At 37.2% G+C, this 24,820-nt stretch overlaps 1 protein-coding gene across 9 annotated transcripts in view; it reads left to right on the top strand.

Annotated features, from left to right (window-relative positions):
* TMEM117 (transmembrane protein 117) overlaps positions 1 to 24,820 on the top strand; it is a 444,048-nt gene that overhangs the window by 180,383 nt on the left and 238,845 nt on the right. Inside the window, exons 1-2 of one of the 9 annotated variants that reach the window (XM_058558461.1) lie at positions 6,251 to 6,356; positions 7,714 to 7,823. The exons of 6 other annotated variants lie outside the window; for them this stretch is intronic. In XM_058558461.1, the coding sequence (XP_058414444.1) occupies positions 6,318 to 6,356; positions 7,714 to 7,823 (149 nt within the window). In that variant the 5' untranslated portion in view covers positions 6,251 to 6,317. Of the gene's footprint in view, positions 1 to 6,250; positions 6,357 to 7,713; positions 7,824 to 21,650; positions 21,753 to 24,820 lie in introns of those variants that run through there. 2 more of the 9 variants (XM_058558465.1, XM_058558466.1) reach the window with 2 other exon arrangements.

The raw sequence follows: 24,820 nt of genomic DNA, 5'->3' as shown, positions 1-24,820 counted from the left end.
TTAGTTTTGTGAATTGCATAATTATTTTATAAATATAACAATTGCCTTTTGTCTTTTGGCTAAATCTGTGATTTTCTGTATAAGATTTGTTTAAAGCTGAGTTTCTGAGTGGCTCTGAGAAGCAGAACAGCTGTGCTCCATGCCAGACGGGCGTTTTTCCTCCTGTCTCGGGGTGGGTGCAGCTGGGGGAGGCTCCTGTGGCTCTTCAGATCCATCTTCTGTCCACGCGTGCATTCAGCCTTCCCTTTCACAAGACTGATGTTTTATCCGAGAGACCTGGGGACCAAAATAACTAATCACACAAGGCTCCAACTCATCTATGAAAGAATACAGCAAGGCCCTAAGTTTAGGCATAAAAAATAAAAATGTAAAAGATTATGAGGAAAGGGAATTTTAACCTACTTCCAACGCTGGGAATGCAAAGTACATTTAATCCTTACAACGTGTGTGAGATGTTACTATTTTTACTACTATTTCTGTTTCCCAGATAAAGAAACGGAAAATTAGAGATAATTCAGTTACTTAAAGTTACAACCAATAAGCAGCCAAACGCTGGGATTTGCATCCAAGCAAGTTCTACTTATCCAGACACTAAGAGCTTTCTGTGGTGTCCTGGACACTCGAGCAAAAACTCGAGGGAAAAATGAGGAAAGGTGATAACCTTCAAGGGAGTCTCGGGGACTGAATTCAGCAACAGGTAACCCCAGAGGATCCTGTACGTGGGATTTATCACGGCCTGGGTCAAGGCCGGTGTGGTTGGTTCTCAAATTTCTGTGTGCTTAAAAATCATATAAGGAGTTTCTTATGAAGTGTAGGTTCCTGTGCTCCAACCCAGGGGTTCTGGTTGAGCAGGGGCGAGGCAGAGTCTGGGAATCTGCGTTTTAGTGAGGAGCTGGACGACTTGGATGCAGGTTTTCTGCACATGACATTTCAAGAAATACTGCTCAAAACTGAAATTCAATAGTCAGAATCGCACCAGGCGTGCAGGAGGCTTCCGGCTTCACATCCGGGAGTTGGAAGAAAACAGATTGATGCACTCGCTGCTCACGAATGAAGATAAACAGGTTTTCTCCAAGGGAGACTGTTTCCATTTATTCCAATTTGGCATTGAGAACTTAGAGAACCTGTAGAAGAAGCAGAGCAGCCCTTTTCTAGGTGAGAATACAGAAATGAGAAAAAATACAAAAAGGGAAATGTACAGCATGCTCTGTTTACTTTTTTCCCTAACTTTGATTCCGTGATTTTTTATTTCCCTCACACAGCCAGACACGCTGGAAGAGATTCTCAGAGGATGCTAAAAATATGGCTCTTGTCACCACAGACTTCCCTCCCCATTGCTTCCTTTCTTTCTGAATTCCTAGCAGAGAAGGGTGTCTTGTCTTTTGCCTCTTGCTGACAAGAATTAGATTCCTGGGTTCTCAGTTACTTTTGTGATAGATTCTTGCCTCTCTGGCCAAATCCACCAAATCCACATCAAGGCCAAGCTTTCCTTGTCATCCCTGGATGTCGTTCAAACCCAACATCAGGCCCAGGCTGAGCGGAGGTTTTGTTTTAAGCAGGGAACTCAGCCTGGCAATGCAAAGAACAAAACAAAGCAAAAATTTCAAGGCTGCAGTCCTGAATGTAAGTTTGTTCCTTCATTCAACAAATGTTTATTGAATGGCTATTGTTTATGAGATACATGCCAGCTGCTGAGTGGATAAATAATTTATGATTGGAAGAATCGATTTAGAAAACCACATTGTTTTTGGTTTCCTCTCGAAAACCTTTAATATTTGCTTACCTCTTCTATATTATAAGCTTCTTTAAACATATTAGTAAATAAATCATTTTTGAGCATTTACTATGCCTCGTGCCTGGAGAACTGTATCTATTTTGGGGCTATGTAAAGAGGAAGAATAGAGTGCGAAGAGCACAGACTGAAGAGTCAGACTGACGTGGGTCACCTGTTGTTTCTGCTTCCGATTAGCTGGTGAACATAGGCAAATTACTTCTCACTTCTGAGCCTTATTTTTGAAAAATCTGTAAAGTATACCTTAGAAGATCTTTCTAAGGATTAAAACACTAAAGAATGAAAAGCATTTGGCACACATTGAATGCTTAATAAATTTCAATTACCATTATCATGGAGGTTTTTCACCAGTCCTCAAGGAGCCTACAGTGCAGCTGGGGACACAGATATGTCCTTATTTCAGGTGTACTGAAGGCAGTGTGATGCGTAGCCCATCAGTCAGGGCAGCAGAAGTGTGGTTGGAGGTCGGAGCAAGGTGAAGTGTTGGAAGGAGCTTCTCAGAAGAGTCAGTCCTGGAGACGTGATATAAACAAAGCGTGGGTACCCTCTGACTATCTTTGCAAATTGATCTTCAGTGTTCACTACTCTATTTTGAGCTACACAAATAGAGTAATGTCGAAAACGTTAAGTGGCAGAAGAGAGAGAACGATTACTTCTGTAAGGGAAGGTTAAAGGATGTGTGATTATTTTAATCTAGGAACGTGGTTCTTAATGTTTCTAGTCCATGAACTATTTTGGAAAGGAAAAAAAAAAAGATACAAGACAACAAGAAAACTAATAATAGGGATTTTGTGTTTTTAATGTTTGTTGGCCTTACATGCCTGACAGAGAGGTTGCAGGAAGTAAGTGCTGATTAAACATGTGTCAATGAATGAATGTGATTTCCCTATTTTCTGATTGATTTTGCAAAGCCGCAAAAAGAAACCAAATTTTGTTAAAAACAACTTATCTGGAGTGGGAGAACTGGTCACTTTTGAGGTTATACCAGTGGCATTATAGCCAGGGTGATCATTAAATCTTGTCATTCAAAATGGGACCCTTCTGAGAATAAAAGGGGCCTTTTTATTAACAACTAAGCTGAGACAGCAAGTGTCAACCTGAATTGTCCTGGAAAGATAGGACATATGGGCAGCCTGATTGCAGTTTTTATTTATTAAATACCTTATCATTAGTCATATCTTAGTTAATGTCAGAAATAAATTCATAGCTCCTATAAAAAAAAATAAGCTTACCAAGGCAAAGTCATGCAAACACTGTGATAAAGGTTGTGTTTAAAATAAAAGGAAGAAATGAAAATTAATATTTACTGAATGCTTATTTGCTAGGCATCATACCTCCCAATCATAGATACAAAGCTCAGAGAGATGTGTAAATGCCTCAAGCTTTCTTGCTGGTAAGTAATAGATATAAATGAGGCTTTAATGCCAGATCTGTCTGACTTAGGACTTTATCGGAAAATAGACCATTGGCAGTTCTGCTCTAAAGCAGAAAGACGTTTAATAACTGTTTAAGTAAAAATGGAAATTCTTAGAAAAATTCATAGCATCTCCGAAACAGCAAGAGAATTTCAGATGAAGAAGTGGATTGGACCTTCTCATGGAGGTTGGAGTCTGTCTTCCCAGAATCCTTCAGAATATGGGAGCAGCCCTCACTTTGAGGTCATTTAGAAAAAATTTGGGAAGGAATACGAACTGTTGTCTGTGCACACTAATGCATTATTTTTTCAAGTCCTTCTCTTCTTCACTCCAAAGGCCCATTCAGTTTTCTCAGAAGTTGAGTGTTCTCAACTTACCCTTGCCCTGTGCTTTTTCCATGGCAATAAATTCTGATTTCTTAAACTGTTTCAGTAGTAACCTTGTCTATATGTAAGAGACTAGACCAGGGTTATTTTGTGGTTCCCAGCTTGAACCTGAGCTGTGCTCTCTCCTGAGGTTTTGGCCAAGATTGGGCACATCTGGAGGATAGTTGGGATGTTGCATGAGGAATAGAGTTGCTGGTGACCTCAAATCTAGGAGCGTAGTGCTGGCTGGAGTCAGACCTCTGTGTTCAAACGCTGATTCGGGCGTGCAGTAGCTGGGTGGCCTGGGGCAAGTTACTTCACTTCTCTGTGCAGGGCCAGCTTCGTGGGCATGTGACCTGTGCTCAGGAGGACCCTGCTTTTGGTTTAATGCTCTGCTGTCCTTATCTTGAAATTTGTAATATTTTTTTTTTAACAAGAAGCCCTGCCTTTTCATTTTACACTGGGTCTCACAAATTATGTAGTGGTCCTATTTCTAAGCCTTAGTTTATTCACTTGTAAAACAGGATAGTAGTGTGTTCTTCCTCCTAGGGTACATAGGCCCCCTCCTAGGAAAGGATATACCAAAGAGAGGTTAGAGTCAGTTAATCCAAACTGTTTAATTCATTAAAAAGGAAGGTTGAACTTGACTCTCACATGGTGTCCACGTCTCATATTGTTTGTTGGCTTAGCTAGCTGTGGGCATGTGCCATGGGGTAGGAAGGGGGTAAATCAAAGTGTTCTTTTAAATGAGAATTTCTGGGAGACATTAGAAGCACAAGGCAGCCTGGGATGGAACCATGGTCCGTGGTAGGATGGCATGAGGATCAGAGAGAGAGTTTCTCTTTACTTCAGCAAAGCTGGGCTGTGGTACCACAGTGTTGGTGCTGGCATCAGTGCCATAGCTTAGTGGACTGGCACCGGCCAAGTGCCAGTGCTGACAGTGGTGGTGAAGTTCCCTTTTAGGTTTTGAAGGACCTCAGAGAGCCAAGCAGCAGATACACCCACCACCACTACCACCGCAAACGTGAACTGACGTCATCATGGCAGGAAGAGGAGGAGAATGGCAGGTGCCAGGTGGTTTCCTCAGGCACTGTACTAAAACACGTGTGAGAAATTTCCTGCGCTCTCTGAGAAATCATTGGAATGGATTTTGTAAGCGGCTGCAGGTACTTATAAGCTAGTGATGAATTGACATCAGAGAAAGGTGGGTTGTTGGTAAAATTAAGACCTGTCTTGTATTCTGAGTTAGTGTGGTTTGTGACATGTAAGTTACCTCAATATGTGAGCTTCTTGTACTTCTATTAATTAATGATGAGAAGAACTGGATTTCAGTTATCTACAAAACAACATAACATTGATGCAAATCATAGCTTGAACACCAAAGGGAAGGAAAAAATAATCCTTCATAAAAGTGTTGCTAATTCATCCCTTCTTTACAAAAAAATAGTAGTGGATTTATTACTGCGGTGTTAGAAAGGTTTTTATTTCTTGCTCACACCTCTCAGCTCATGAAGTTGAAGGCCGTTTAGGATGCAAGTGAGGTTCTGTTCATGATCCTACATTTATGCTGTAGATTTAACTATGGAGAGCAAATCAGCACATATCCCCAGTTAGCCAACGCTATTATATATTTAAATAATCAGTGTCCACAAAATAGGTTAATTTCTGATTCTGCATGCATAAAAGTTGTTTTCCCCGTAGTAGTTGAACTTTGGCATAATAAATAAAGCCCTTTGAGAGCAGTGATGGGTAAAGAGCTGATGGTGGATTCATTGTAGCAAGTTGTAGAACAGCCCAATGAAAGAGACAAAAACAAAATCTGCCACCCGTTTCTGGGAGCAGCAGAAGAAAGACGGGACTTAAACTATTGGTTTGACACTTTGTGCAATGTGTTAAAAAAGAAAGGCCCAACTAAGATTTCTCAGTCTGTCCTGCCTGCCACAGAGAAGAAATATGCCATTTAACAAACACCTCGCCAGGGTGTTTTGCTTCTACCAGCTGGCAACTACAGAATGTGGTTGTAGATGTACCATCTTATACTCACCGGGAGACATTACAACAAGTGTCTGGAGAGTTAACAAATAGAAAATACCCAGGCATGGTCAGCAGGAACGAAGCTGTAATATTCTTAACGTGCTGAAGGCAGTGGAAAGTGTTCATGAGAAAGTTGTTCAAATGAGGCACATTTCTATCGCCCCCGTAACCTGTGTTTCTTTACTGAATGCTGCTCTGAAGCCAGCATTTCCACAGGTACAAGGTGCTGCCAACGGGTCAAGAACTCTGCTCTGAAGTTTTGCAGAATGTAGAGAGCTTTATTTTCATTTAATGTTTGAACCATTTTAGTTTATAGCCTATGTGAGAGAATTTACCAAAAAGAACTTTCCGTTTTTTGGCTTACTTTTGAATGGTCTTGAGATAGGTAGCTAGGTAGACATGAGCGAGGGATCGTAGTTGGAGACCTTGTGCATCAGTGAAGCTTCTTGCTGGCATCCTACAAGATGCAGATAAAGGAGAACTGAGACCCGCCTGGCACTGCCACCAGAGTCTGAGACCTTCAACCACGACGATAAAGGTAACAAGTGCACAAACAACACATACAAAGGCTTCTGCTGTACACCTCTAGACGACATTGACCTTCTTTAATTTACATACAAACTCCATATGCATTAACCCCCCTTCCACAGGGGATGACTGCCCTGACAGTTCCGGAGAGTCCCTAGAAGGTCAAGAACTCCCCCTCCCGACATGTGGGTGGAAGAAAGACCATTATTGGTGGATAACCAGGTAATGCTAATTCCCTTCCAAATAGCCCAAATAAAAATATAACTAAGCCAAGACACGGGGCAGTTGTGTTCTCTGGCACTGCCTGCTCCTCACTTGGAGTGTATCTGACCTTTCCTCTAATAAATCTTTGCGTGCTTGCTGTTGCAGTTGTGTCAGTGGCTGAATTCCTCTCTTATGCTGACCAAGGGCAATTGGACTTTTCAGGCTGGTTACAGTCTGAGCTAAATTTATTGCTTAGAAATATAAACAATGGCTTGAACTATACATTTTCTAGCCCGTTAAGTGACCAAACAGATATAATGTCACACTTCAACCTTGAGCTTGGTCAATTCACTGTATGTTGATCTGAAGGAAATGACTCCTAGAAGATTTTGCTCTCATTTTGAAATATCATTTGCTAAATTATGTTCTAAGCTTTTTTTTTTTTTAAATGAAGGTTTACTTTCTAAGAACAACCTAGAAGCATTAAGATGATTTCACTTGCAGTTGTGACCTTGAAAATGATGCAAAGTGTTACTGCTTCATGATTTTGGCAGAGTGCTTGAAATTAAACCAATGATTCCAACAGCATAATTTTATTATTCCATTTGCTGACAGTTCCAGGTTCCTGGTACATATCTTATATTTTCTTATTCATAGAAAATATTTTCTTCTCAATGACATAGCTTTGGAAATTCTCTGATACTAAACTATGTTGTACATGCATTGCACAAACTCAAAGAGAAACTCGAGGGAGAAAAAGCCCAATATTTCCTTGACATTCCCTACGAACAAGTAATTCAAAAGAAATGCAAAACCAAGAGACAGAATTCAGAAAGGAAAATTACAGGAATTAAATAATCATAACTTTTGTGTTGATGATAAAAACTCAGAAAATGTTGTAATTATCCAAATTGTTTAATTTTAATAAATGGAACATCGTTTATTTAAAAGACATTTTCATATTATTGGTACTTTTTTTTTCTTCAACTAAGATTTTTGCAGGAGCATGCCTTTGGAGCAGAGAGATCTGCCAACTATCTAGAAATATTTAAGATCCCACAGAATTATCTGACTTCTTATAGCAGTTTATAAAATCATATCAAATATTTTAAATTGGATAGCTGGCTGAGAATAGATGTCATGCAACACACATCAAATAGCTCTTTAACATTCTAAGAAAAGTGACTCCCCTCAGCTGGATATTCCATTTCAACACCATTTATGACACACAGCTGGTTCATCCATGGTGGGTCATTCGCAGTAGAGGATGTTCTCTGCGGGCAACTCAAGAGCGTTCGCATGATTGGATGAACCACAGGGAAGGCACTTTGGACTCGACTTACAATATATTTGCTTTGACATGTTTAAATTTCAGTGTTTAAAGATATGTCAAGATATTTTGGATAAGGCAGCTCTGATGAACTCAACAGAAGATTTTATGAGGCTGAGGGGAAACATACTACAAAATTCTTCATCCTTAGAGAGGTACTTTTTAAAATGAATTCAAATTAAATGCAATAAAGGAGTTTTTCTCTAAGCATATTGAGGTTTGGTAATTCCAAAGTACCATCTTAGAACCTTTAAAACTATGAGAAACACCAAGTTGTTTGTTTGTTTTTATGTCATGCATAAAGATGATACTTTTTAGAGAGAGACTTTCTAAAAGAGAATAACTTTACATTCTAAGCCAGGTTCAGTTAACTATGACTCATGGGCCATATCCTGCCTGTTTTGGTATGGTCCATGAGTTAAAAATGATTTTCAGATTTTTTTTAAAAAGTTAATATTTATTGAATGCTTATTCCACACCAGGTGCTACATGTCTTGACTCATTTAGTCTTCACTCTACTCTAATGAGATTGGCACTATCATAATCTCCACTTATCAATGAGGAAAATGAAACAGAGAAATCCAGGGATACCCAGCTAATAAGTGTCAGAGCCAGGATATAGGCAACGTGACTCAGAATCAGTGCTTTCAACGGGCATGCTATACTACCTCTGAAACCTAAACTCCCTCACCTGCTTTTTATTTCCTTCTACCACTTGTTTATCCTTATTCTCCAACGGCTCTCTCCAGATACCTTTGGCTCCAGACAAATGAAACTCTTTTCCATTCCCAATATATCTTCTGTTCTTTGCAGGCTTTGTGGGTTTTCACTAAGGGTTGACCCTCTAACTGGAATGCTCTTCTCCCATCTCTACCTAAGTCCTGCCCACCCTTCAAGAACTAGTCATTACTAGTAATAACCAGCTAGAAGATAAGATGCTCTTCATAATAACGCCAAAACTTTTAGCTACCAACTAAACAAAGAAGACGTTTACACAATCATAGGTGAAAATTTGAATAAATAGAGTGAGAGTCACATTTTTAAGTGGTTAAAAAAAAAGACAAAAGAAGAATCATATTTCATGACATGTGAAGATTGTATGAAATGTAAATTTTGGTGTCTGTAAGTAAAGTGTTGTTGGAACACAGCCGTGCTCCTTCGTTTTGTATCATTGGTTATATATTGCCTGTTACATACGGCAGCTTTCGTGCTGCAATGGCAGAGTAGAGTTGTTGCAACGGAAACCATCTAGCCTGCAAAGCCTAAAATATTTACTATCTGGCCCTTTACAGAAAAAGTTTGCCAACTCCTAAATTATTTAATATCTGATTTTGATCTTTGATTGCATAAAGAAAAAGGAAGTCGTTTTTGTAGTTAGACTGGACTTTATGTCATAATTTTTTATGGACTAGCATTGTGGACACATAATCATAACAAGTTTGATTGGACCGTGGTATTATATTGCATTTGCATTTTCATGGCATTGTAGTAGATGCCCAATCAATACTTTTTGAAGGAATAGATGAATAAATTGACACGTGAAGCTGAAAAATATCAGTACTAAAAGAATAATCCATTTTAGTTATATACTTTTTGTTCTGACTTACTTTACACTGTAATTTTGAAGATGTACTTAATTTAGTAATATTTGTCATTTCCCTGGAGTAATTAATTGCCATAAATTTGAGAACATACTATATTTGTGGAATCACAAACTATATTTCTGTCTGATTTAACTCATCTAAATGTAATCCTAATTAGATGTGTGGTGTTCTAGCTTTTTGTGTTCCCAATTCATTTTTTATGATTCCTCTGTGCCAGGCAGTATTAAAAATATATGCAAATCTCTATGATTATTCACACCGAGAGACAGAAGCTTCTGTGATCTGTAATCATCCATTTATTCATAAAGAAATTGATTTGTAGAGAATCAATAATTAGATGGCCTTAGAGTATAAATCTGAGATTTCTGCTGTAGAATGGCTTTCTTCTAGTAGACTCTTCTTTTGGTTCTGAGCCTGAGGCTTCCGTTATTATTGATTACAATTATTTTTAAAGTTAATGACTCTCTGGGGACTTCTTTTGAGGTTAGAGTAAGTCCAAAATGCAAAACTTCTGACCGAGTTGATAAACAAATAAATCTCTAATCTCATCAAGCAGGTTCTTTACTGGAAGCTTTGTCAATTAGAAACATGATGTCTCACAGTTCCATTAATAAAATCACATCAGCATAATTTAATAAGTCACATGTATAACATTTAGGTTTTAGGACCAGAGTCAACATTACTGTGAGAGGGAGTTAGTTGTATAAATCTTAATGTGAGAAACTTTTAAAATAGGAAATTTGAAACTTTTAAAACTATTTAAAACTTTTATAATAGACAAGTATACCAGAAAAACTTTCCTAGGTGAAGAATATTAAAATATTAAGTTCTTTTTATGAAATTTTCAGCTGTATATTTGAGATGTAACATCATTTGAACAAAAAGAACTATTTGCTCATATGTAAAATAAATAGAATAATTGTCTTAGAATGACATTGATACCATATTTATTTACATTGCTTGATATAAAATCAGAATTATCCCATGCTATTTATACGCCTGAGGTCTATGGTAGTGTAGAAAATTTGAGTAAGAGTTAGAAAAGGATGTTAACAATTAATATTTTTATGGGTATCAGTTGAAATTCAACATTTTTTTCACTAGGAATATGTGAAACTTAATTGACACTACTGACCACTTTAAATGACCTCTAATTGTGTATGAAGGAAGTATTTTCAATAGATTCTGTAGCTACTGTTTTCTATAGGATTTCTGTTTTAGGTCAATCTATCCATAGATATACGGACATAGATATAGATATTATAAAATATTTTTCATATAAACAAAGTAATGAATATCACATTACCTTCTCTTCTTATGGTTTTTAAAAGCACATATAATTGATTGATAAAGTATAGTTGGGGAAAATGAGTTACATAAAACTCCTTTCTAGGAAGTAAAGGAGAAAAATTAGAAATAATTGCAACTATGAAATGAAAATTATGTAACATGATTTTACATGTAAATCTTTAAAGACGTTTAAATATACCAATTTATAAATACAAAATAATGCATGAAACATGCAGGTATGTTACACAGCACAACAACATAATGAACATGACCCCCACATCAAGAATCAGAACACGATTAACAGTATCATCCTCGATCCTGTCAGAGATAGCGATTATTTTGAATTTTGTTTTTATTATTCCCATGCCTTTATTTTAAAAGTTTTACATATGATAAAACAAAAAAAAAATTGCTTAATTTTGCTTATCTTTGAGGTTTTGTGATTTGTCTCTTTTCATCTCTGATATTGTGTCTGGCTTTCTTTCATTCATTTTCCCTGCAGTAAAATGTTCCTTTGCATGAATATACCACAAGTTATTTATCCATTATCCTATCATTGGACTTTTGGGCAATTTCCAGTGTTTTCCTCCTATTTTATACTTTGCTGCTATGAATATTAGTGTAAACGTCTTTGATACACATTTGCAAAATTTTTCTGGGACATATGATGAAGAGTAGAATTGCAAGATCATGGTTTATCCCAAAGCTTTATCATATAATGACAGATTGTTTTCAAAAATGCTTGTACCAGGGCTGGCCCAGTAGGATAGTGGTTAAGTTCGCACACTCTGCTTCAGTGGCGTGGGGTTCACAGGTTCGGATCCCGGCACAAACCTACATACCACTCATCAAAGCCGTGCTGTGGCAGCATCCCACATACAAAAGAGAGGAACATTGGGACAGATGTTAGCCCAGCAACAGTCTTCCTCAAGCAAAAAAGAGAGGGTTGGCAACAGATGTTAGCTCATGGCCAGTATTCCTCACCAAAAAAAAAAAAAAACAAAAACTTGTACCAATTTACACTATCACCAGCAACATTCCATTTGATCCTCATCCTCACTGACATTTGATATTGTCAAACTTCTTAATTTGTGCCAGTCTGTTGGGTGTAAAATGATCTCATTGTGGTCTTAATTTTCATTTCCCTGATTACTAAAGAGGGCGTACATCTTTTTATATTTTTATTACTCTTACATGTTTCTTCTTTTGCGAGATGCCTTTTGTCTTGTCATGTCTTTTGTCCATTTTTTCCTCCCTATTGGGTTATTTGTCTTTTTCTTATTGATTTATATTAAAACCCATTTTCCTAAATAAAATTACCTTTAAATACAACAAAAAAACACCAGCAAAATATTTCGGAACCCGACAGGATTTCAAAACATTACGGGGATTCTGTAAAGCAGTGATTATTTTTATTTGTTTAAAATGGTCTCCAACAAGAGAATGTCCGTCTCTGGTTACATATGGTGTTTAAAGGTAGATGACAGACTAAACCATACACACACACACACACACACACACACACACACACACACACGTATATATGGTAACTAGAAATATGTTTATGTTTTTTAAACCCAGAATTAAGAGTGGTCTTTCATCCTAAAGCCTTTAGATTCTAGCATATCCATTATTGGGACAAGCTGAGTACTAGACTTGGCTCTGACAGTTTTATATAATTAATCATCATTTATATTATGCTTCATTGAAAAGTCTTCTAGTATCTATGGAATTAAAAAGTTCAGCATGGTAACTTTTTAAGCCATTGCTACTGTGTCTCTATTTTTTTAAAGCCCTGTAAGTAGTATATCATTATGCCATTGTAAATGGTAACATAACATCAATGTAAAAAGCACTTAAGCATCATTATACTAATTGTTATAATTATTTAAAATACAAATTTAAAATCCAATTGTGCCTTAAAGTGATATTTCAACTGTAAGAGGAGAGTGTATTATTTGAAGCATGAGCTTTCCTTGTTAGATGTCTTTCATTCTTTCCTTCCTTTGTATCAGAAAAGGTCACTATCTGGGGATAATTATTCACTTCACCTTTTCTACCTGATGAGATGGCTTGAATTCCCAAGACCCGTCCTTTCAGTGCTCCTCAGTGGATCTCAGGTCCCCATGCTAGGACTAATTTACTCGTTGACCTCATATGTTTACAGCGGCATGACAATCACCATGTTGGATTCCGTGCTGAATATATCCTGGTGCTGTTGCTTCCTATACAAAAGAGCGCTCTACACTGCTGGTATCATCAGACATTTAAACCAGCACTTCCTGGTGGGGTGAAGGTTCATTTTCAATCCAGTTTCTGAAGAGTAGAGAAACTTTATATGGGAGAACTCCTCTGAGACCTTTGCGTCTCTGTAACATCTAATAATAGCAGAATTCAGCAGAATTTCTGAAAATTACATGTAGCTAGGATGCTGTGAGGATTAAATTCGGTGTCTGATATATAGCAAGTGTTTGTTAAATGCTACCAATGACGAAAACAATGTTGATTCTATATTGTTATAAATCTTTACAAATTTGGCATATACCATGTTTTGCTATTAATTTATAAGCCTTACTAACCCTTTATTTTTAACGTAAGGGCATCTCTCATTTTATAGTTTTTTGGGGGCTACTTTTCTACTGGTTTTATTTCTCATAATCAGCTGAAAACTAATTTGACAGGGACTTTGTCTCATTTATCTACATAGTACCTAGGAAAGTGCTTTATATATAATAAATGCTTAATAAATATCATTTTGGTTGAATTAGTAAATGATCCAGGGCATATTTGTATCATAACCACAGATTTAAGAAATGTAATTGGCCATAGAAATATAACATGTATTCATTTGAACTTTTACTTAAAAATCATAATTATAAAGCCATTATCATTTCAAAGTGGCTGGTGGTTCTGGGGGCTCTGTTTTAACCACTTTATCAAAGGTTCACTCTCACCAGATTATCAGTTGGAAGCTTGATCTGAGTCCACATTCAAGAGTAGATCATCTGCATCTTCCTCCTACTTGTTCAAGAGCTTATTTTCAACAACACAGAAAATAGATTGAGAAAAATATGTTTGAGGAAAGCAAAGTAGTGTTTTCTCACTTGTGAAAGATAGTTGCTAACGGTAAATTTTAGCCCTTGTATGTTACCTCATTAAATCTATTATGAAATTATATAACATTTTTTCTTCGTGGAAGAAAGAAATGATCTTCTTTATCCCCGTGCCTAATAATTCTTGAATATAACAATTATAAAATGTATAAAAATACTGTCCCTTTGTCCCCTTCTTGTGACTGTCTTTTCCGGAGAGGAGCCAGACAAGAAAGAAAGTAGAGTTTCTTTTAAAATTGTAACTTCTGGAGGCACAGTTTCTGGAAAAAGAGAGTGAGAGAGACATTAAATTTTCCCCAAAGCCATTATGGCATGCCCTGATTCTAGCCTGTCTTTTTGTTGACCTAATCTTTGTCAGACCTAATTATGCTAAAAGAATCTTTATTCTAGTATTTTCTATAGATCCTAAGATAATATTTCAAGTCGTTCTGCAGTGTGGAGTTTTAAATTGCATGAATTTTTCTCCTTTACCAAGGTTTCCTGATATAAGCCATCTAAGAACAATTTACTTCCAACTAGGTTTTAACAAAGAAGAATGAACTGGAAAGGTAACAACAACAGAAAATGGAGCTAGTCTCTGCCATAACTTTTATTTCAGTAGGATATTGAATGGTTAAAATGCTTTGGCTCAGGGAGGCCTGGATGTTGCTTTCCACTCTTGATTCCTGCCTACATCCTACTTGGGTTCTGTTTTCCATTCCAGAGCTAGGTTTGTTCTCCAGCCTGGCTTTATGCTCAGATTCTATTCAAAGCCAGACCTGCTTGATTTTCTCTGCTTCTGTCTCAAATCCCAAACATAAATCTGTCTGGATAGATCAGAGATTCAGATGGTCAAGGGCCATTTGTAAGCAGTTGTGCTGTGTATTTGAGATTTTGGTGAGTTCTTAAAATATCAAACAAAATAGTGAAGCCCACTTTTTAAAAATAGTTCTCACTTGGCATTGTAATGCATGAACACGGTATATGAGGCCAAACGATACCTGTGGCTTATTATTACAACAACCAGGGTCAACTCCTGAGTCTTGTCTCCCAAGGAGAACAACTTTTATCTCATTTTAATGAAACAAATTTTCATTATTTATATCATTATGACATTATAAATAATGTTGATTACTGACATGGATCTATTCCTATTCTAATTCTTTTTACTTTTTATGTGTGCCACACAATCAGAACATTTAGTTCCAAATTATGTCCAATTATATTACTAATTTTACAAAAAAGTTTAGCTCAGTCAGAATTTTAATCAACATATTATGTTGCTCTGGAACATACTCTTTTGTTCACTAATTGTTTCAAGGTTTTATGAGCAGGAAGTGTGTTGGACTTTTCCTCTGTGTGCCTTAGAGCAATATGCTAAACACGAAAAGTATGCAATGAGCACCTTAGTTGATAGAAGAGAGCTTGCAATGTTTTTCTTTTCCATTCTTATATATTCTAAACTTACATTACAAAACAGTATTTCTCAAACGTTTTGATATCAGTTTTATGCTCTTAACAATGATTGAGGACCCCAAAGATTTACTTTAGAAAATTCTGGAAAGAACAAATGTGTGCAAGCACACCATTCCATCAGCTGACAGAGTGATGATGTCATCATATATCACTTAGCGTCTGGCAAACTTCCCTGTACACTTGAGATAATCAGAGTGAAAAAGTCAAATAACAGCTTAGTTTTGTTATAAAAGTAATTTTATTGTTGCAGAACTAAATAGTTGTGGCAGAACTAAAAGGGTCTCGGTACCTTCAGGACCCCCGAAATAGCACTGTGTAATACATGGAGTGGCAATAGCAAGAACTATTTGTAGAGTAGCTTGAAGTTTGCAATGTGGTTTCACAAACGTTTTCTATTTGACTTCCCCAATAACACCGAGAGATTATGATAATATCATTGTACAGGTAGGAAAAAAATATGTTTAGGGAAATTAAGTGATTGGCTCAAGGGAGCTCAACTAGTAAAATTAAACTCAGATCTTCCAATTGCAAAGCCTGTGATTTTTCCATTATGAGATATTTCCTCCTGTACCTGTGCAACCTAAAAATTCTCCATGAAACTAGGTTAGTTGAGTTAAATCTAGTTCCATCACAGCCTCTGGAGCATGAGACTGATTTGAATGAGAACTGAAGTGTCCGTTTATCTTTCGAGTGATCCTGTGATATCTGGGCTGGTCGTGAGTGACACCTGAAAAGTGAATTTGGTTCAAAAGTAACATAGATTTGGGGGTCTTTCTTAGTAGAATCCTGGGTAGTTCTGGTGTCACACCTATCATGAACCTATAATTCTACCTGAGAGTGTGTCTGTACTCTTTAGAGAGGCCTGATAGGCACAAGTGGTTTGCAGCTGGGCTCACCACTCAGGGTCACTGGATACCTGGACAGACTTGCCACGCCTTTTCTAGGCTGAACTGTAGTCCCCAGCACTAGATTAAAATGGCCAACAGACAAGAGCAAAAATATCAAATACCGTTTGCCTGGGAGCTGGCCCTGGTGTATTTCTCTCTTTGGAGGACTGCACTTTCTGTACTGTCTTTAAGCTTTAACCTTTGGGCAAATCAAAATGACAGCACCGTACACCCTATAAATCAAAAAGGACTAGGTCAAAGACCATTCTTTATCTCTGTTGCTGCTCAGGGCTTTGATTCTTCAAGTATTAAACATGAAGCAAATGTGGCTCACAGGTGTAAGGGACACAAGTATGTGCTGGGTAAGAAGCTATAAATAACAATGTTAAATTTTCTTTGAAATGCGTGAAAAGGAAGGATGAATTTATAGAGGTGGTATGAAAAGCTCTTTGACTATTTTCTTTGCTCTGCAGTAAACTGATCTAGCTAGATGGAATAAAATGACTGCTTTATTGAAATAAAACATGGTAATATTTTCTAAACTATATGTTTTATTTGTTTTACTTACCTGCTAAAAACAAAGCAAAACAAAACAGTAACCATCACAACAAAGGTCTCTTCTGTTGACTGTGAAGAGAAAGTCCGTATTTCTTTACTTGGCATTTAGGTGCCTTCTCATTCTTGGGCCCAACTCAAAACCACCATTTCCATGTGGTCTCCACTTCTCCAAACCATTGCACAGGAAAGCCAGATTGGCCTGTGTGTTGCTCCACAGTTTCCTATCTGTGCACTCTTGCTTATATGGCCCCCCAGCGTAGAGTGCTCTTTCCTCATTTCCTTTCTTTGCTGATTTCTGTCCATTCTTTAAACCTTTCTTTACCTGTCCAGTGCATGGCAATCTCTTCTTCCTATAATCTTCTAGAGTAGGGGTTGGCGAACTTTTCTGGTAAAGATAGTAAATATTTTAGGCTTGATGGGCTATAGGGTGTCTGTTGTAACTACTCAGTTCTGCTTTTTTAGCACAAAAGCAGCCCTGGACAGTACTTAAACCAATGAGCATGGCTGTGTTCCAATAAAATCACCTACAGATCATTTGTAATAATTATTTATAAAGGAGCACAGTTTTCCAATCCTTATTCTAGAGCATTTGTTGTGATTGGCAGCTGTTTATCAGGTACTGTCTTCTTTTCTCACTGTTTCATGTGTTTATCCAATATTTACCCAACTGGACTCTAAGCTCCATGAAGACAAGCTTATCATTCTTTATAATCCATGTATTTATCCTGGTACCTTAACATAGTATGTAGTCAGACATTCAGATATTTGTGATTGGCGTAAATAACTTTTAAAGACAAAAAAAACCCACTTGATCCCTCTTTATTTCCATTCTGTTACCCTTTTGTTTATGTACTAATTCTCAATGTTGTGTTTTGTGCTGGTTCTTTGCTGAGCACAGGCATCAGCCTATGTTGAGATATAATGTATTACCTCTCTATCTTAAGATATATATTGAAGATCAGGATAAATGCTTTAATGTGTATCCTAAGAAAAGATTTTATGACTTAGATGCTGACAGAATGGTTATGATGAGACCTTTTGCTTAGCCTGCCAACATAGCACTCATTTCTTAGGAGAACAAAGTACCCTAGGTTGGCCTCCTGATAGAAAGCCTGCTGAGTTTCACCATTTAATAAAAGAGAGTACACAGTGTAATTTGTACAATGTCAAACTTCAGAGAACAATTTATAACAATAATGTTTCTATTTACAGCATGCCACTAAGGAAGGAACAATAAAATGTCAAGTTTGACAATGTCCACTGATTGATATTAAGGTCAGAAAGGGATATATTTCTATTCTCAGCATTGCAGAGTCAATTGGCACGATAGAGGGCAGAATACAATCAACTTTGCATTCTTTTCAAAATTCAAGGTTTTGGAAAGGATAGCAGTCTAGATATTATATTTACCCAAGAGAAGCTGCAGTATAAAAACAGGAACAATTGAAAATTGCATGTTTCCAGTTTCTTTTTTTTTTCTTTTCTCTGGGTTAGCCTGGAAAAAATTCTGATATGTAGTCCAGTCATCAGTTTTTATTCATGCTGTGTTGTAACCATCTATTTGGATATGTTAACTGTTCCTTGCAAATACTATACCCACATTTTCTGGTGACATAGATGGAGTCTGAGAAGATTAATTATAAGCCATGAGATCTGTAGAACTGATAAGGGGGCAAGTATAACCGTCCCAGGTGACACTCAGCTCAGATGCTCCATCTTGGAATATGAATTAGCATGATTCACTGGTAGCAAAGAACGATTATGCTGATCACAGTCAAGAATCTGATATGTGTCAGCTACTTCTCTTTATAATAAAATAACACAGAGCTAAGTATAGAAATAAGTCGTTCTTGTACCAGTGTGTGGGATTAAATGATCAACTTTGTGTAGGCATTTAATACATTCTAGATTCTTCACATGTTGATAAAGTCATAGAATTTCTGAAAGTGTATTTCTTAGTCACACTTTCTGTCGAGATGTTGATGTCTCAAAGCAAACTAGTGAGCAGCTGAGCTCAGTACCGTGGGCAGATACCAAACAGGGCTTGAAACCCAGTCGAATCAAGGGCTTTCCTGAGTGATGTGCAATGAGATCAACTTGCCTAGGAGGTGGAGGATGAAGTGCTTTACTGCTGGTATATGTAGATGACATTGCTTTTTCACCTCCTGGGAAACACCCAGAGGCATTGAAATAGCATCACCTCTCACCCCACACAGAGGAGTGTGACACTGCCAGCGGAATAGCTATTGTTGAAGCCAACTTGCAGGAACAAAAGTATTGAAATCAGCCAAAAGTAGCCATACACTATAGAAAACCAGACACCTACCCGGAGGACTCAAGCTGCATGGAACAGATTCAGCAGTCTCCATATAGACACTGAGAGGCTGAGTATTAGTTATTCATTTTTTCCACTAGTTATTGAGCTCGAACTCTATGCCAAGGGAGAGATATAAGCAGAATAAGATAGACATAACTCTTGTACATGTGGAGCGTGCGTTACAAGCAGATAACTTTGTGATTATGATGCTTTTTAGTGCTACAAAGGAGGAATACAAAGTGCGTTGAAAGTCTATAATAAGGGGAATTGAACCAGCCTACTTTGGAGTGGGATTTGGGTCAGGAAACTTCCCTTGAAGCAGTGACATTTAAGTTGCAGTCTGAAGGATGACTAGAAATTAGACTGAGATGGGGGTGAGAACAGAGGGCAAGTATTCCAGAGAGAGGGAGACAGTCTGTGAAAGTTCAAGATGAGCGTGGCAAAGTTCTGGGTCTACAAGAATACTGGTTTGGCTTGGAGCTGGATTAGGCTAAATTGTATCTTTTTCTGAAGAAAGAGTAACACAACAGAATTTTTCACATTATTCAGGTTAAATTATATATCCCCAACTCCCTACAGTGTAAAGCCAAAGACTCTTCTTTTTCACTATGTTATTTCCATTTATTACCGCCTTCATCAATCCCATTTTTGTAATTATTACCATAATTGTATAGTGTTTTTAAGAAATATTTTTACGTATATTATCTCATTCAATTCTCACGATTAATATGAGTAAGAATCAGAGTCCAGGATACTTCTCAAGGGGGATGGAGGGTGTCAGCATAAACCTCACAGTTTTGTTTTAGGCAAATTCTAATGTTTACAGTGAAAATCAGACAGACATTAACAAGTCATTTTTGATTTCCAACCCAACCACAGGAGGTTCCTATTTTTTTTCTGGGAAGTTAAAAATCAGCCACATCACTGAGAATCATCTATTTCCATTGAATATGATCTTTTAAGAAATGTCATTTCCCTGATAATTAGTGATGTTGAACACCTTTTCATATACCTGTTTTCAATTTGTATGTCTTCTTTGGAAAAATAGCTGTTCAAGTCCTTTGCCCATTTTTTCTCAGCTTTATTGAGGTATAATTGACATATAACATTGTATAAGTTTAAGATATACAACATGTTGATTGATACATTTATATCTTGAAAAATTATTGCCACCATAATATTAGCCTTTGCCCATTTTTAAATCACATTTTTTTTTTTTTTTTTTTTGCTATTGAGTTGTAGGAGTTCCTAATAAATTTTGGATATTAACCTCAGATATGTGGTTTGCAAATATTTTTTCCCAGTCTGTAGGTTGCCTTTTCACTCTCTTGATTGTTTCCTTTGCTGTGCAGAAGGTTTTCAGTTTGAAATAGTCCCACTTGTCTATTTTTGCTTTTGTTGCATGCACTTTTAGTGTCATATTTAAGAAATCATTGGCAAGACCAACGTCATGAAGATTTTCCTCTATGTTTTCTTCTACAATTTCAGGTCTTATGTTTAAGTTTTAATCCATTTTGAGTTGATTTTTGTGTGTGGTGTAAGATAAGGGTCCAATTTCATTTTTTTGCATGTGGATATCCAATTTTCCCAACACCATTTGTGAAGAGACTATCATTTCCCTATTGTGTATTCTCGATAACCTTGTCGAAGATCGGTTGACTGTGTATGGGTGAATTAATTTCTGGACTCTCCATTCTGTTCCATTTATCTTTATATCTGTTTTTATGCCAGTATCATTCTGTGCAACCACAGTGAGATATCATCTCACACCAGTTAGAATGATGATTATAAAAAAAAAACAAAAAATAATAAGTGTTGGTGAGGATGTGAAGAAGATGGAACCCTCGTGCACTGTTGGTAGGAATATAAAATGGTGCAGCCACTATGCAAAACGGTATGGAGGTTTCTCAAAAAATTAAAAATAGAATTACCATATGATGCAGCAATCCCACTTCTGGGTATATGTCCAAAAGAATTAAAATTAGGGTCTCGAAGAGATATTTGCACTCTCATGTTCACTCTAGTATTATTTACAATAGCCAAAAAGTGGAAGTAATGTAAAGGTTCATTGATGGATGAGTGGATAAAGAAAATATGGTACATACATACAATGGAATATTATTCAGCCTTAAAAAAGGAAATTCTATCATATGCAGCAACGTAGATGGACCTTGAAGGCGTTATGTGAGGTGAAACAAGGTAGTCACAGAGGGACAAATAGTGCATGATTCCAGTTATATGAGGCATATAAAATAGTCAAACCCATAGAAGCAGAAAGTAGATTGGTGATTGCCAGAGACTGGGGGTAAGGGGAGATGGGAGTGGGTGTACCATGGGTATAAAGTTTCAGTCATATGAGTTGAAAAAGTTCTAGAGATCAACTGTACAACATTGTGCTTATAGCTAATGGTGCTGTACTAGACACTGAAAAATTTGTTAAGACGGTAGATCTCATGTTATGTGTTTTTGTTTACCACAATAAAAAAAAGAAATATCACTAACTCATTACTTTATCTGGGATGCTACTAAGACAGAGCCATCTGAGGGACAAAGAGGTGGAACGCATGTGAGAAAATGGATTCTTCTTGAAAGAAAGCATATAGACTGATGACCATTTAAGATTCCTTTAGCTATGGGTTTCTATGATATAAGAATACCTCTGTTTGAAGAAGTATAGACTGGATTGCATATCATTGTGCATGATTTAAGAATGCTGTTGCTAGTATAGGGATGATTTAAGTAATGTTAATTTACTAACACAGTATATTAATATACCAACAGTGGTATTTAAAGAGCCTGTGGATAAAAATCAAGGAGAATGAAAAGCAAAGGATAAAAGGATCTACTTTAGCTGTGTCAGGTATGATATATTATGGTCCTAGTGATGCATGACTATAATAAAGTATTGCCATTCAATTAGAGTAAGTTAACTTTAAAATTAATATTGTGCCTATGCTTGATTCCATTTAAAGGGCTGGAGAAAGGGAAGAGGATTTTGAACCATTCACTATGCATTAGCTTCAGTGACAGAATATAAATCATAGTGAGTCGTGGGCCTGTGCCCAGTTCTGATCTCTATGTGGTGCATGTCAGTGTCAAATTTTAAAAATGTGCACCTCGGTTAGAATGGCATGCATTTTGTAATTGGGCAGAAGTGAGTGGAATGAAATGGAGGTTAAAATCTGGCCCTTTGGAACTGTTTTGACATTTTACCCAGGAGCCTGCATTTATTAATAGTAATGATTCCTAAATTTTTATTTTGGCTGGCTTGCTGATTATATGGAAAGCCCCAGAAGGAGTGATGAAGGAAATGCATTAGTGAAAAGTATTAAAAAATTATCTTTGACATCTCTAGCACTAGGAGCAAGTCCAGATGGTTGATGAAAGAGCATAAATCAATCAATAGGAACATCCATTTTAATTTTTTCTTTCGTGTCCAATATTTAGTTCTTCCAATTCCTGTTATGAAGATACATCAAGAATTCCATTATTACTAAGAAAATCCATCCTGTGGGCATCCACGTTGATCTTTCTCAAAATTCACTCATCAATTAATAACAGAATGAATTAGGGAAATAACATGCATGTGTGTAAGTGTATGTGTATAGGGGGTACTCAACTAAAGAGAAGGAGGGCAAAAGGAATTAAAATTTCAGAAATTCCTACTGTGTGCCAGGGACTCTGTTAGACATTTTACCTAATTTATAAACAACTAATAAGTATTGTTTGTTTGAAAGTATGTGACAATCTTTCATGTCTACATACCATCATATTTTTACATCAGTTGTGTGATCTTACCAAGACTAGTTAATTAATTAGTTACAATATTACCATGCTGATCAACGTTTTTTGGTGGGGGCTAGGGTCAAGACAAAACATATATTGTTCAGGCATTAAAGGGATTTACTACATCACTACGACTTGTTCTTTCTGCTTCTGCAATGTGATAAGCAGTGTAAAGGAAAGAGCATTTGTCTGTGCTGTATACATACATGTCCCACGTACATCAAATATTGCACAAATGCATGCCAGCATTTTAGTGAGAGGGTGATCCTGAATCATTAACCTTTTTCTTTGCTTTATTCAATTTAATATTCTTAAATTTTTTTGGCTTTTTGTGTGTGGAATCTTCAAAACAGAAAATTCCTTGGCAATAGCATTGAGAAAAATAAGAAAACTCATTCAATGACTAGGATTGAGAAGTTATTTTGCATGATATTCACATTGAAGATGGTTGTGAATGGGGGGCAGGTGGTTTGCAGATGGAAGTTTGATGGGACCATGTGGAAATAAGTAGGAAACTGGGAGGAGAAATAGAAATTATTTTTTAGAAGTAAAATGGAATGGAGCGGGGCAGTGAGTGTGTGTCGGGACAGGAGTGGAAAGGAGAAATGAAAGTGGGCCTGTACCCTGTGGCTTAGTGGTTAAGTGCGCGCGCTCCGCTGCTGGCGGCCGGGGTTCGGATCCCGGGCGTGCACCGATGCACCGCTTCTCCGGCCATGCTGAGGCCGCGTCCCACATACAGCAACTAGAAGGATGTGCAACTACGACATACAACTATCTACTGGGGCTTTGGGAAAAAAGAAATAAATAAATAAAATTATAAAAAAAAGAAAGAAAGAAAGTGGGCCTTTAGATTCAAAAGAAAGTTGAGGAGAAAAAGCACTGGAAATGAAGAGGAAAGAGAGAAGAAAAGACTCAGTTTACGGTTCTTACTTACTTCCAGTTTAGGTATTAATTTAAATGACTCAAAGATGGCTTCCAGATCTTCACCAGTGGCCAAATTGGAATTACACCAACCAAAAATAAAATAATCTGGAATAGGGCAAAATAAGTGTTGCTGGTGCTTGGGGGCAGTTCACATGTTTATCCATCATGAATTTTGAAATAAGGAATATAGGATATCTCTCCTGAGAGTCCATGTTTAATATATTAGAGCAGAGATGGGTATAGTCAGCTTTAGTATAAAATGGTCCCTGGCTAGAAGGTTCTATAGGAACTTGAGTGAACATTAACATATTTGAAAATAGAATATGCATTGGTCAGTACTGTAAACATCAAAAAAAGATGAGTTGAGTTCTTCAGCCGACACATGTATATTGATTGCCTACCAGGTTCCAGACATGGGACATAGTAATGAACAAGACAGACAGTGCCCCTGATCCTTCAGAAAACTTACAATCACAGAGGTCAATGTCGGCATGATGTGGCCAAGCATTGTCCAGGAGAGAGGGTATCAGTGATACCATTTTTCATTGCCCAGAGCACCTCTCCTTTGAGGATAGAGGCAGCAGGCATTTTTGTCTGTTATTATTAAAGAATTGAATGATTTAACTAATGTCTCTTTTTCCGAGTCCATGCTAACCATACAAGTTTCTGATCATAATTTAAATTCCCAGATGTGTCTGCATATTGGGGAAGAATACTCTAGTCAAGCAAATATGAGGACTTTGGTTCTTGTGATGGTTATATTTCTCTTGTTAAGTGTGGCCATTAGCATTCTGTTTTACATCAGTCTACTGTGAGTCCACTCCTAAGGCATGGATCCCTTTCCTCTGAGAGAGCTGCCAAAATCTGGGTTTTGAGTCTTGAAGGCTGGGCCAGATCCTATACTATCATCACTCTCTGAGTCTCTTGAGAAACAGCCAGCTGGGCTCATTGGTGACACTCAGTATCTCTGGTTAGTTCTTGTTCTGTCTTAAAATTTCTGGAAGGAATAGGTCTTATTCAGTTCCTCCAAATAATATTGAGCATGGATGAGCAGTGATGGAATAGATAAGCTCTTCTTTTCTTGTTTCATTATAACGGTTCCTTGTGTCATTCCTTAATCTCATCTTATCCCAGACGTCTCCTGCCTCAGTTATGGCTGGCAAAGGGCCAGCCCATCATCTTATGGGAAGTCTTTCTACTGTTCAGGGAAGGGAGCAG

Source organism: Diceros bicornis, chromosome 17, assembly GCF_020826845.1.
Source record: "Diceros bicornis minor isolate mBicDic1 chromosome 17, mDicBic1.mat.cur, whole genome shotgun sequence".
Classification (NCBI taxonomy): Eukaryota; Metazoa; Chordata; class Mammalia; order Perissodactyla; family Rhinocerotidae; genus Diceros; species Diceros bicornis.
This window is presented reverse-complemented; position numbering and strand designations above follow the sequence as displayed.